Source organism: Elephantulus edwardii, unplaced genomic scaffold, assembly GCF_000299155.1.
Source record: "Elephantulus edwardii isolate Elephantulus edwardi_28Jun2011 unplaced genomic scaffold, EleEdw1.0 scaffold00020, whole genome shotgun sequence".
Classification (NCBI taxonomy): Eukaryota; Metazoa; Chordata; class Mammalia; order Macroscelidea; family Macroscelididae; genus Elephantulus; species Elephantulus edwardii.
This window is the reverse complement of record NW_006399770.1, coordinates 27,852,651-27,866,127: the sequence shown is the minus strand read 5'-3', so window position 1 is coordinate 27,866,127 and position 13,477 is coordinate 27,852,651. Positions and strand designations below refer to the sequence as shown.

Below are 13,477 nucleotides of genomic sequence, written 5' to 3'. Positions count from 1 at the left end.
CTGAATAGGAGAAACATCACGTACCGTGTGGAAATAGCAATTGACTGATTTTGGCCTCTACTTAAGGGAATTTTGATTCCCCTCCATCTGAAGACATTCTTAATTGAGTCCAGTCGACTGCCATTCATCCCAGACATGGCCATGGTGTCTTGAATGAGGCAAATTAGAGAGCTTAAGTGAGTACTTCAGCATCAGATTCAGACTTCATAATAAAGTAAACCACACAGGGAAAAGCTGTTAGCATGGTGATCACCTTGGTGCCCATGGCAGCTCAGCACCAGGGAGAGGTGACTAGACGGGCCGGTGCCTGAGCTGCTCCTTTCCTCAGACACATCGTTCAGGGTGGGCTGTGAGCACATAATTGCTGAGCACATAATGGCCCTCACATAGTCACTTGACTTCAGTAATCGGACAGAGATCCATGGGAAGGAAGGCTCTGTGGGGTTCTGACTGGAATCTTGAGGCGTCTTTGGGTTCTAAGATTGAGCTGGCTGTCCTTGGGAAGATGTTCCAGTTTCTCCTAACTACTTACCTGTAAGGGGTCCCGTTGTAGGGCTAAGGATGTGGATTGACCTTTTCTGAAATACTTTTGAGAGTTTGCTAAATAATGATAACAATGTTAATGCTGATGATGAGAACAGAAGCTCTTTCCCAGGGCACATGAAAGAGAGTCTGGGCTTTGGCTTAGTTTTGTCACCTTTCTTTTCTTAGGATTCTTAGCAAAAATCAAACTCTCTCAGTTTAAACAGAATCTTTGCCTCCCAAACTTGTATTTTGAGAGACTGTTGGTGTTAGGTGAGTGACATTGAGTGGATTCTGACTGATCGCTACCTCATGCGAACTGGCCCATAGGATTTCTAAACTGTACTTCTTTACTACCCCAAACCCCGTACCCCCCTACCTCTATCTTTCAGCTTTTTACTGTGCTTTGGGTGAAAGTCTACAGAGCAAATTGGGTTTCCATTCAACAATTCACACATATTTTAAATCCAGACATGGACTGCAGTCCCTGCAAGGACACCACACTCTCCCCACCCAGCCGCCTTTCCATCCCTGCCCGTTCTCATCCTGTCCTGCCTCTGAGCTTAATCCTTAAGGCTGTGCTGCCATTTGATCTCATATGGTTGACAGAATGACTCCAAGCAGTGCTTACCTCCTTGGTGTTTCTGCTCATCATTCATACCTATCTATTGTTTGACTTAAAGTTGAGCCACAGGGATGGTTTAAAGTGTTAAAGGCGACTAAGGGGCGCAGTCTTTGGAGTTCCACCAGCCCCCATCAGACCAGTATGCCTAGTGTTTGTTATTATGAGTTGCATTCTAGGCTATAATCTTCATGGGAACAGTTCATCAGGTCTTTCTTTCTCTTAGCTTCAGTCGGTGGTGGTGGTGGGGGGTGTTAATTATCAACTGAGCATGTACCTTTGTGACACCAGGCTTCTCTACTTGTACCCCAAATTCTATTCCAAATAATATTTTCTAAGAGAGGTTGACAAATATCCAACAATGTTAGTCATTAACTCTACACTAGTTTGTATCTCCCTTAAAGTTTAAGGAATGAGAAATTGAAAAAAATGTAATATTACTTTTCCATTTCTCACTTTCATACCACTAATAACATTCCTTTTAAGGGGAAAAAAGCGTTCATTTTGGTCTGTTATAGATGCCAGGGTAACTATAATTTTATACATTGTTATGGGATAATTAACAAATGAGACTTTTCTAATTTCTCACAGACTAAGACATGTGGTGAAGATGATCAGTGAAAATTAGAAGACTGATAGTGACAGTTAAGAATATCAACAGCAGGCATCAGTGGACAAGAGAAATCAGGCCAAACATAGATGGATGAAGCTTATTTTGCAGAAGATAGAACTTCTAAGGAGGAGGTGGATTTTATTTATGATAAGAATGTCCCCCACATTGTGCTATGCAATGATTTCACCTCTGAAACTGACATTTATGATGCCCCTCATCAAATGTTCTTAGCCCTACATGGCCCTCCGAAAAAGGCTATACGTAAGAAGACTTGTAAAACTGTAGATATGGCCATGATTCTAGATAAGCTTACTGAAAATGCTGCCAGCAAAAAACATGATAAACAATGTACTATAGTTTTGCATATTCCACCTAATAAAGAAAACACGTCCAAGTCAAACATTTCTGATATTCTGCTCAATCATCTTTCCAAAAAGGAATTCTTCAAAAATCAAGGCATTGATTGTGAAACTCTCCCAGACATCCTGAATGCTCGGTGTTTTGATGATGCTATCATTAAAAATATTTTTTTCTATGTTAAGAATTCTTGGCCAAAAGAACAAATTTCAGAACTTGAAGACATACTCAACCCCAAAGAAGATGACGACAACAGTAGCCCCTCTTGTTCTCCAACTGCAGTAGAAGAAAACATCTTTGATTTAGATGAGCCCGTAGTTGCTGGACGCAGCAGCATTCAAGACAATTTACACTTTCTGAAGAAATCCCAGCATTCAAGAGATGAACACAAAAGTTTCCAAGGGCAGGCATCCCAGAATCAACAGCCTAGAAAGTCAGGTTTCAGGACCGGGTTCAAATATGACCACAGTCAAGTTCATTATCAGCTCTCTGACTTTTCTAAGGTAGCTTCCATAGTGAAAATCCCTAAAGATAACATAATGAACAAACCACTTATAGTAGCTCGACGAGTCAAATCTTCTCCTAGCTTCAGAAATATACCACCAGCTCTTGTGCAAGATCTTTCAGAAGAAGCTATGCCTAGATTAATTTGTGTTGAAAAACATGACCAAGAGCCTAAAATGGGAAATTTTGAAACTTCTCAACATATACAGGTAAGAGAAGTCATTTCAATGAATACATCATTAGTGCCACAACTTGTCTATATAAGTGAGGGTTTTATGAGGGGCTCTAGTTATGGGTCATCTTGAAGATGTAACCTCTCAGAAGTGTGATGAATGTCCCCATTGGAAAAATCAAGAGCGAGGCTAAAATAAAATGGAAGAAAACAACATTCAAAATCTTCAATCCAAGGGAGCTCTGGTAACCTCGTGGTAAGAAACTGTGCTGCAATCCCAAAGGCATGAGGTTCCAATCCACCAGCTGCTCCACGGCAGAAAGATGGAAAATCTCCTTCTATGGTATTAATTCTCTCTGAAAACCCACTGGAGGGTCAGCTATGGTTAGTTCCAACATGATGGTACTCAACAACAAAATCTTCAACCTGGAATTTGAGCCTCACTTTTATTTAATAATAATAATAAATTATTATTATCATGTGTGTGTACCATCAAATTGGATCTGACTGGTACAGGAGGAGATTGCCCCTCCTCCAGCAGAGCATCTGGTGGATTTGAACAGAGCACCTCTAGGATTGCAGTACAGCTTCCTGCCACTAGGCCACCAGAATTCCTTTGAGCTTCACTTTTAAACAACAAATCAAATTCATCCTATCATTCTAACCAGTGCCTTGGTGCTACAAACTGTCGGCTTGGCTCCTTTAGTCCAAGACAGAGATAGCTTGGAAGCTTCTGGAAATCTATGTCTGAAAAGTCAGCCTTTGAAAACAGTTCTCTGACACACGGAAGCCATGAGGCAAAACTGATGTGACAATAACTAGTTACTCCCTTCTTTTCTTCAGGGCTATGATCCTGGCAGTTAACAGCACAGTTCAGACCTCTCCTTACGCCCTAGATTCTCCGATTACCTGCCTTGCATGGACAGTCACCTCTCTGCTTAACCATGATTGACTCATTTTGAGTCTTTTTCAATTCTGATTTATGCCACAGGCCTTTTCAGATTCTACCCTCCTTTGTTTTCTACTTCTGTAAGCAGGACACTTTGTATCAATAATTTTTTCTGGGGCCAAGTGATCTGTTTCTCCCACTAGATGGGAAGACTCTGGAAGGCTGCAATCTTGTCTTATTTTTCCATTGCTTAATTTCCCCCAGAGCCCTGGGCTTATGTCTCACCTATATTACACGCTTAGTTATGAATGCTAAAATGAACTGAGATCCTAAATCATGTACTTTAAGCTGTTATATCTAACATAAAACAAGGCCAAAAAACCCTCTAAACTAACTGCCATCAAGTTGATTCAACCCTCCATGGAATTTTCTCTTTGTACAGGAGGAGACTGTCCACCTTTCTCTTGTAAAGCACCTGTTGGATTTAAACCACTGACCTTTAGGTTAGAAGCCCCACATGTAATGTCTGACCATCAAGGCTTGCTAAACCAAGCCTATGCCTTCTAGTCAATTCTGGCTTATGGAAATACTCTGGTGAGTGTGCAAGGCATAAATTCTTATAGGAGAAGACTGCTCATCTCTATTCCTCAGGGCACCTGGTGGGTTTAGACTACTTAGCTTTCAGTTAGCATTGCAACGTTTAATCTGCTATGCCTCCGGGGGCCTCAATCTGTCATACTGATAATCTTTTTAAACTGTGGTTTGAACGAAACATTACAAAGTGTATTTATTCAATTATTTACACACATTTTGCTTTACAAAATTAATTACAATATCCACATTGTAATCACACTTTCCCCACTTCCTCCTTGTAATTCTGATTTCCGTTAACCCTGCTGTCCTATCCCTTCCTACCTTAGACCTTACTCTGTGGAATAAGTGTCTTCCCTGGTTTTTTTGTGTGTGTTATTATTTGTTTGTTTTGTTTTTAATTTATTATTAATTTAAATGAAAATTTGAAAATTTACAGAGACTTTGGATTTCCATTCATTCATTGTTGGACTTTTCTTCCCTCCCAACCCTCCCTCCCCAGTACACTACCCTCTTGGAAAATGAAAAGAAAATTTTTTTCATTGTTTTACAATCCCTCCCCCCAAGTCCACTCCACTATGCAGCCTTCCTTCTGGACTATCTAATTACATATCCCTTTTAGACACTTTTCTCCCTCATCTGTTTCAATGCAGTATACATTATTAAACCCATCTTTCTCAGTCTCCCTCCAACTCCAATGTCAGTTCTGTTCTACAACAGTGGCACTATGCAGTATTTGTCCTTTTGTGACTGAGATACTTCACTCAGCATAATATCCTCCAGGGTCACCCATTTTGAATAATATTGCATGAGTTCCTTGCTTTTCAATGCAGCATAGTATTCCATTGTGTGAATATACCACAGCTTCTCTATCTGTTTGTTTGCTGATGGGCACTTGGGTTGTAGTCCTGGCTTTGTTTTTTCTTTTTTTTTTTAATCACCTTTATTGACCTGTCTATTGCTTAATGATAATTGAGCCACAGAATTGACTTTTGTTCGAGGTTTGGAGGTTGACTAAGGGATATGGTCTCAAAGGCTAATATTAGCAATAATTTAGTGCCAAATCTCCCCAATGATTAAAGGATACCACTTCCCTTTTCCTCTTATATACCTATACAATCCCCAATGTGATTTTCTTGGAATTTTTAATGTTCCACAGGAAGGCAAATTCATAGTGATGACAAAGCACACATTTTAGCTGTGTGTGTATGATCATTCTTTGAAGCTCTTCTATGAGCTATTTCCATACCATTCCCCTATTACTAGTTCCATTCCTTCCTGCTTAACTCCTTTCTCTTTTAACCATGCCTTCTGTGAACTAGAATCTCACTTCTCCAAGCCAGCAGCCCAACAGGTCACAGCTGGAACACTGCTCTAGGTCTTGGAGAAATCTGTATTCTGTTAACATTTAGATTTCTGAAGTTCCTTGTTTTGCTGGAGGGAGAATGACTTAAGGTGTGCACAGTTCTCAGTGCCCTGTGGTCATTAGGAGCTAAATAAACGTCAGGCTCTCTCTCTGACACTGGGTATCTGAGGTCAGGTGTCTGATTTTTTCCAGTTTCTTTGGGTCAGAGCTCCAGACTGCACTATAATTAATGCCATAATCTAAGAGCTGCACAATGACTAAAACTGACAGAAGAAGAATGGATGCCTTTGAACTGTGGTATTGGGGAAGAGTGCTGAAAATCCTGCGGATGGCCAAGAGAATAGACAGATATATTTTGGAGATAGTGCAGCCAGAGTGCTCCTTGGAGACCAAGATAATGAAACTTTGTGTCACATACTCTGGGCCTGTTGATAGGAGAAAGTATTCCTTGGAGAGGGACACCATACTTAGAGGAGTGGTGAACGAGAGGAAGACCCTCAACCAAGTGAGTTGGCAGGGTAACTGCAGCAATAGGCTTAGAGTGTCAGAAATTATGAGGATGGGATAGTGTTCAGATCTGTTGTTCACAGAGTTTCTGTAAGTAATACTTGACTCTACGGCACCTAACAATAACAACAACAATGTCTAAGGTAACCACTCACCTATTCATGCCTCTGGTAGCAGTGTTTTTAGAGGCTTTATGTAATGGGGACAATCTTAAAGCCTTTGATACAAGGTACTTTCTGTTGTTTGTTTGTTTTTTATTTTATTATTTTTTGTGTGTACCATCAAAGTCAATTATTTGACTGGTACAGGAGGAGATTGTCCTTCCTTCTCCAGCAGAGCATCTGGTAGATTCAAACCATGCACCTCTGGGATTGCCGTGCAGCTTCTTGTCACTAGGCCATCAGAGCTCGCCGATACAATGTAAGAGCTCGCCGATACAATGTACTTATATGCTAGTACTTGCAGCTAGCATGCACTGAATACTTACTCCATACCAGATACTGTGGAAAATATGTAACATTTACTCTTCATCACAACTTTATGATATAGGTTTGTCCCTGTTCTACCACCAAAGAATAGGAGGCTCATGGTGATGAAAATTTCGTGCAGCATTGCAGCTGAAATTTAACCTTGGTCTTCAGGCCCCTGGCTCTTGAACAGAACACACTGCCTCCTCTGTGATGACCAGAACACTTGTGTTCATTCTACATAATGGCTTTGTTTCTTGTTCTTTAATTGTGCAGGTGGAGCCCGCAGAACACGTCAACCAAGACCTTCTTACAGGTACTACCATTGCCAAACACCCTCAGTATAGATATATGTATTGCAGGCTTTTAAAGAAATAGCAGATGGTGGCAATTGCCACAGACTTCTGCTGTGGGTACTTAATGAAAGTGTGATAAATTGATATGCATGCTCACCAAAATGTATTCTTTCTTGTGTAGGACTAGACTCTGAGTCAGATCTCTTTAATCTGTCATCGTCTCAGGAAGACTCTTCCTCAAGTTCTAAGATACTTGAAAAGATATCAAAAGGCAAACAGATGTGTCAGAAGTTAAGAGAACAGACTGACCAACTGAAGGCGAAAGTAATGCTCTTAACGCTTGTACACACTAGAAATAAGCAAATTGAAACATGGGACTCAACACCATTAATGAAATATTGCTTTTGTTTTTCTCCACTGTAGGTTCAAGAGTTCGCCAAAAGAATAGCACAAGACTCTCCTTGCTCACAAAATAGGGAACTGGTAATAAATTTTTATATAGTTTTTACAAATAGCTTTAAGAAAATTTGATGTGGATAAATTTCAAATGACTTTACAGCATCATATTGTCGCTTTGTTGACAGGAACTATGTTGCTAAAGAGAAGGTTACCCTTGGGTTCTGGTCTCAAATACCTTATAATTCTGTTTGTATATGTATTTAGCCTTCTCATCTTTTCAGAGAGAGCTCTGGAGGCCTAATGGTAAGGAGTTGTGCTGTAAACATAAAAGCGCAAAATTCAAGTCCACCAGTTGCTTTGTGGGAGAAAGATGGGCAATCTCCTTCTGTGTGATTTACTGCCTCTGAAAACACTATGGAGGGTCAGCTATGAGTCTATTCTTAGGAGACAGTGTATAATAACAATAATAACAACAATTTTTTCAGGAGCCCTAGTGATCCATGAGTGAGAATTGACCTAGACTTGGAGAACAAAAAGGGAAGAACTTGTTTGACATTTCTTTGTTTTCTAATTTTTTTTTAATTAATTTCAATGAAAGTTTACAGAGACTTTGGATTTCCATTCATTCATTGTTGCACTTTTCTCCCGGCTCACCCTCTCCCCCAGTTCACTCTTCTCTTTGAAAAGTAAAAGAAAAATCCTTTTATTGTTATACAATCCCTCCTGCCATGTCCACTCCGCTATGCTGCCTTCATTCTGGACTCCTGTCATAACAATAATACCTAATCATATATCCCTTTAAAATAGTTCTCTCCCTCATCTGTTTCAACGCACTATGCATTATTTATCCCCTCTTTCTCAGTCTCCCAACTCAGTCCTCATTTATAACAGTGGCATTATGCAGTCTTTTTGTGACTGAGATATTTCACTCAGCATAATGTCCTCCAGAGTCACTCATTTTGTATAATATTTCATGAGTTCTTTGTTTTTCAATGCAGCATAGTATTCCATTGTGTGAATATACCACAGCTTCTCTATCCATCCGTTTGTTGATGGGCACTTGGGTTGTTTCCAACTCTTTGCTATTGTCAACAAAGCCACAATAAACATGGGCGTGCATATATCTGCTTGGGTGGCAGTTATGGTCTCTTTGGGGTATATTCCCAGTAGTGGAATTGCTGGGTCAAATGGTATTTCTATTTGCAACTTTTTGAGAAAGCGGCATACAGCCTTCCAAAATGGTTGCACCATTTTACATTCCCACCAACAGTGAATAAGGATTCTAGTTTCTCCGCAACCTTGCCAGCATTTGCTGTTTGCTGTTCTGTTAAATTTTACTATCCTTACTGGGGTGAGATGATATCTCACAGTTGTTTTGATTTACATCTCTCTCAGTGCTAAGGATTTTGAACATTTCTTCATGTGTTTGTTGGCCATCTGAATGTCTTCTTTGGTGAAGTGTCTGTTCATATCCTGTGCCCATTTCTCAATTGGGTTGTTTATCTTGTTGTGGTGCTCGATTATTTTACAAATTCTAGATATAAGGCCCTTATCTGATATGTCATTACCAAACATTTCTTCCCAGTCTGTAGCTTCCCTTTTTACACTGTTGGAGAAGTTTTTGGATGTGCGTAGGGATTTGATTCTTAGAAGGTACCGTTCATCTGTTTTATCCTCTCTGGTTTGTAGATATTTCAGGATGCTTGGAAGACTGTTTATGTTGTGTTTTAGGACTTCTAGAGGTCTTCCAAACTTTTCGTAAATAGTTTTTGTGTATGGAGTGAGCTTTCTGTAGATAGTTTTCCAATTTTTCCAGCACCATTTGTTAAGAAGGCTGTCATTTCCCCACTTGACTGATTTCATCTCCTTGTAAAAAATCAGTTAACCAAGGTAGATGGGCTGGTTTCTGGATTCTCAGTTCTAGTCCATTGATCTCTGTGTCTGTCATTGTACCAGTACCACACTGTCTTGACCACCACAGGTCAAGAAATCAGGGAGTAAGAGGCCTCCTACCTTGTTTCTCTTTTTAAGGAGTGTTTTGCTTTGGGGGGGCAGGCTTTTTTTCCATTCCAAATGAAATTGGAGATTGCCTTTTCCATATTGTTGAAGAATGGAATTGGTATTTGTATTGAGATTGCATTGAACATGTAAATTGCCTTTGGTTGTATTGTCATTTTCACAATATTGAGTCTTCCTATCCATGAGGAAGGGATATTCTTCCATTTCTTCAGATTTCTTTTTGTCTCTTGTAGTAATGTTTTGTAATTTTCTTTGAATAGATCCTTTGTGCTTCTGGCCGAAGTATTTAATCTTGTGATTAGCTATTGTGAAGGGTATTGCTTTTCTTAGCTCCAGTTCTGTATTCTCTTTGTCACTGTAGAGAAATCCAATTTATTTTTTTATGTTGATCTTGTATCCTGCTACTTTGCTGAATTGGTCAACCATGTAATTTTTTTTTCTACTGAGTCTTTAAGATTTTCTAAGTATACTATCAAAGTAACTCTTTTATTCACTGAACATTTATCAGATGCTTCACTATGGAGACACTGCTGTGTGCAGAGCAAAACTGTGTGCCAGAGGGTTCTCAAAACGAGTATTCAATTACTTAAGCATTGCATCATTCAGGGAGCTGGGGTCACCATGAGTGAGAATCAACTTGATGGCAAATAACAACAACCCTGTGTCCTAGACATTGTACCGGGCACCAGCAATTAAAGACAAATAAATATGAGTCAGAATTCACCCCATAGCAAACAAATTCTTTTTTTTCTTCCTGTCCTTTGACCCTTACAGATAAGCTTTTGGGGGGGCCTAAAGCTCTTACAGTAGTTCTTTCTTCCTAATATTTTTAATGTTTTATTTTAATTTTTTTCTTTGTTGCACATTTCCCCCCTTCCCTTCACTTCTCCCCAGCCCTTCCTGTAATGGATCCCTTGTTCAAGATTGTTGTTATATACATAATGACTAATCTAATATTCCTTTCAGACAGTGCTTCTCCTCATCTGATCTAATGCAGTGTTCATTATCTGTTCATTCTTTTTAAATTTTTTACTTAACCCCCCCACATCTGTCCTATTTCACAACAGTGGTGTTATGCGGTATTTGTCCTTTTGTGACTGAGATATTTCACTCAGCATATCCTCCAGTTTCCCCCCCATGTTGTGTTATGCTTTACAAGCTTGTTGTTTTCAATGCTGTGTAGTATTCCATTGTGTGACTGTACCATAGTTTTCCTATTCATTCATTTGTTGCTAGGCACTTGGGTTGCTTCCATCTCTTTGCTATTGTGAATAATTCAGCAATGAACATGGGTGTGCATACATCTGTTTGAGTTGTGGCTCTGGTTTCTATAGGGTATATTCCCAGCAGTGGAATTTCTGGTTCAAATGATATTTCTATTTCCAACTTTTTGAGAAAGTGTCATACTTCCTTCCACAGTGGTTGTACCATTTTATATTTCCACCACCAGTCAATAAAAGTTCCAATCTCTCCACAATCTCGCCAGCATTTGTTGTTTGCTGCTCTGTTGAACTTTGCTATTGTTGCTGGGGTGAGATGATATTTCATACTTGATTTTATTTGCATCTCTCTGTTGTTGTTGATTGCTGTTGAGTCACGCACAGCTAACTCACACCGACCCTATGAGTAGAAGGCCTGAAGCCTTTGTATCACTATTGTCACTTATCACAGTTCATAGAGTTTCCAGAGGCATGTTGTTTAGGAAGTGGATGTCACTCTCTGCAAGCTAGAGATTTTGAACTTTTCTTACGCGTTTGTTTGCCATCTGCATGTCTTCTTTGATGAAGTGTCTATTCATATCCTGTGACCATTTTGTGACTGGGTTGTTTACCTTTTTCTTGTTGAGGTGCTGGAGTATTCCATAAATTTTAAATATAGATCCCTTATCAGATGGGTCATTGCCAAATATGCTTTCCCAGTCTGTGGATTTCCTTCTTCCTATTGTAATAGTCTCTTTTCTCTTTCACTCAGTAATCCTTTTAAATAAAGTCTCTCCATATCTAAAAAGAAGAAAGCAACCCCCTTTTCAAGTGTCCTCCTCCCCAGGACCAACCGTGTGGTACAAATGCAAGTAAGTTGTTGTTAAGTTCTGCGGGGTTGACTGCTCTCAACAACAGATCTGAACCTGGCCCAATCCTGCACCACCCTCAACAGCTCTCTCGTGCTCAAGCCCACTGTTGTAGTAACTGTTCCATCTCCTTGAGGGCCTTCCTCTCTTTCGTTGACCCTCTACCTCTCCCAACATGCCATCTCTCTCCAAGGACTGGTTCCGCCTGAAAATAGGCCCAGAGTAAGTGACTGTTCTTGCCTCTAAGGAGCACTCTGGCTGTGTTTCCTTCAAGACACATTTGTTCTTTTGGCCTCTTGACAAAAGTAAACCACACCTTGCCAAATGTCCCAGATGCTGCTGTTGGCAGCCTAGAAGAGCCTCACCCTTCCCAGCCAGGGGGCACTTCTGAGTGGCTTCTGAGCTGGGCATTGCAGGAGGAATAGGGGTGAAGTTGACAGGCTAAAGGGTAAAAGTGATATTGAGGAAAAAGAAACAACATGTGTAATGGCAAAGGGAAGAAAGAGCCTCTAGTCTGAGAAACGATCACACTGTCATTTACTAGGTGGCACTCAAGTATATGTGCAGTAATAAAAGGAAGCAGACCAGAGAGCTAGACAGGGATGACATCATGAAAGGTCTTTAAGTCATGAGAAGGAGCTTGGAGGTTGGCCCGAGTCTGTGGTTGAAGGAGTTAAAGACCTACACACTGAAACTGATTACAAGTAACAAGTTAGGACAGACTGAGTCAAGGTTGGCAGTGAGGAGGAGAGAGGAAGAAATCTAAGGGTTTAAGGAAGTATGATGGCAGATCAAAGGAGGTGAGTAAGGAAGGGGAGAAGGCTTGTGCAGGCTCCAGATTCCTAGCTTGGAACGAAGGTCAGAAACCAAAGTGGAGGAGCCTGTTCAGAATGGGTGTGGAAGCAGGCAAGAAGTCAAGCTCAGTTTGAAAAGTTTGCATTTGAACTCCCTCCAGGATATTGGAAAGATCCATGAGATGATATTTCATACTTGATTTTAATTGCATCTCTCTGTTGTTGATTGCTGTTGAGTCACGCACAACTAACTCACACTGACCCTATGAGTAGAAGGCCTGAAGCCTTTGTATAACTATTGTCATTTATTAAAGTTCATAGAGTTTCCAGAGGCATGTTGTTTAGGAAGTGGATGTCACTCTCTCTGCAAGCTAGAGATTTTGAACATTTCTTTACATGTTTGCTTGCCATCTGCATGTCTTCTCTGGTGAAATTTGTGTTTGACCACTAACCTCAAGGTTGATAGTTCAAACCCACTCAGCAGTGTCACAGAGGAAAGATCTGGTGATCTGCTCTCATAAAAATGACAGCCCAAACTAGCCCTGTGGTAGCCGTTCTACTCTAAAACACCTAGCACCATTGTGACTTGGAGTTTGATGCAATAGTAAAAGGCTTTTGTTGTTGTTTTTAATAGGGTGTCCATGTGGAGGGGTCTGGTGGGCATTTAGAGCAGTGGGCTTGTACCTCTGAGAATTGTTTGAGTCACAAATGCAGGTTTGGATATTGTTATAGGTTGAACCTATGGGGTAAATGAGCTTGGCCAGATAAAGTAGAGAGAGGTAACAAGGGCCAAAGAAAGAACTATGGGGAACAGAAACCAGGGGGCAGAAGAAAGAATCTGGAAAGGAGACTGACAGGAGTGACCTTAAAGGTCAGACCTGGGGGGAGGAGCCAAGGGGAAGAGAGCTTTAAAGGAGAGTGGGCCACATTATCAAATGCTGAAGTCAGGAAGGAAAGCAAAATGTGCACTGAATTTGGCAACCCACACATCATGCGGGACCTTGGTAACCCAGTTTTGATGAAATTGTGGATCGAGGGAAGCCAGGTTACAGGGGTAAGTGAATGAATGATAGATGAGATCCCCAAAGAATCAGGCTTCCAGAAACTGGGAGAAAAATAGAATAGAAATGAGGAAACTAGTTCAAAGTCCCAGTTCTCAGAGGCTTCTACTCAGAAGCTTCTTCCTGATACCAAGGACTGAAAGATATTCTGGTTGGACTTAGAGGAGGGTATAGGTGACTCCTGACAGTGGTCTGTGAGTTCCAGGACCATTTGACCCAGTGTTGAAAGA

At 40.6% G+C, this 13,477-nt stretch overlaps 1 protein-coding gene across 1 annotated transcript in view; it reads left to right on the top strand.

Annotated features, from left to right (window-relative positions):
- The first annotated feature begins 1,843 nt into the window (after window positions 1-1,843).
- AKNAD1 (AKNA domain containing 1) overlaps window positions 1,844-13,477 on the top strand; it is a 53,710-nt gene continuing 42,076 nt past the window's right edge. Inside the window, exons 1-4 of the mRNA XM_006882500.1 lie at window positions 1,844-2,827; window positions 6,887-6,926; window positions 7,088-7,230; window positions 7,330-7,389. Of these exons, the coding sequence (XP_006882562.1) occupies window positions 1,844-2,827; window positions 6,887-6,926; window positions 7,088-7,230; window positions 7,330-7,389 (1,227 nt within the window). The remainder of the gene's footprint in view (window positions 2,828-6,886; window positions 6,927-7,087; window positions 7,231-7,329; window positions 7,390-13,477) is intronic.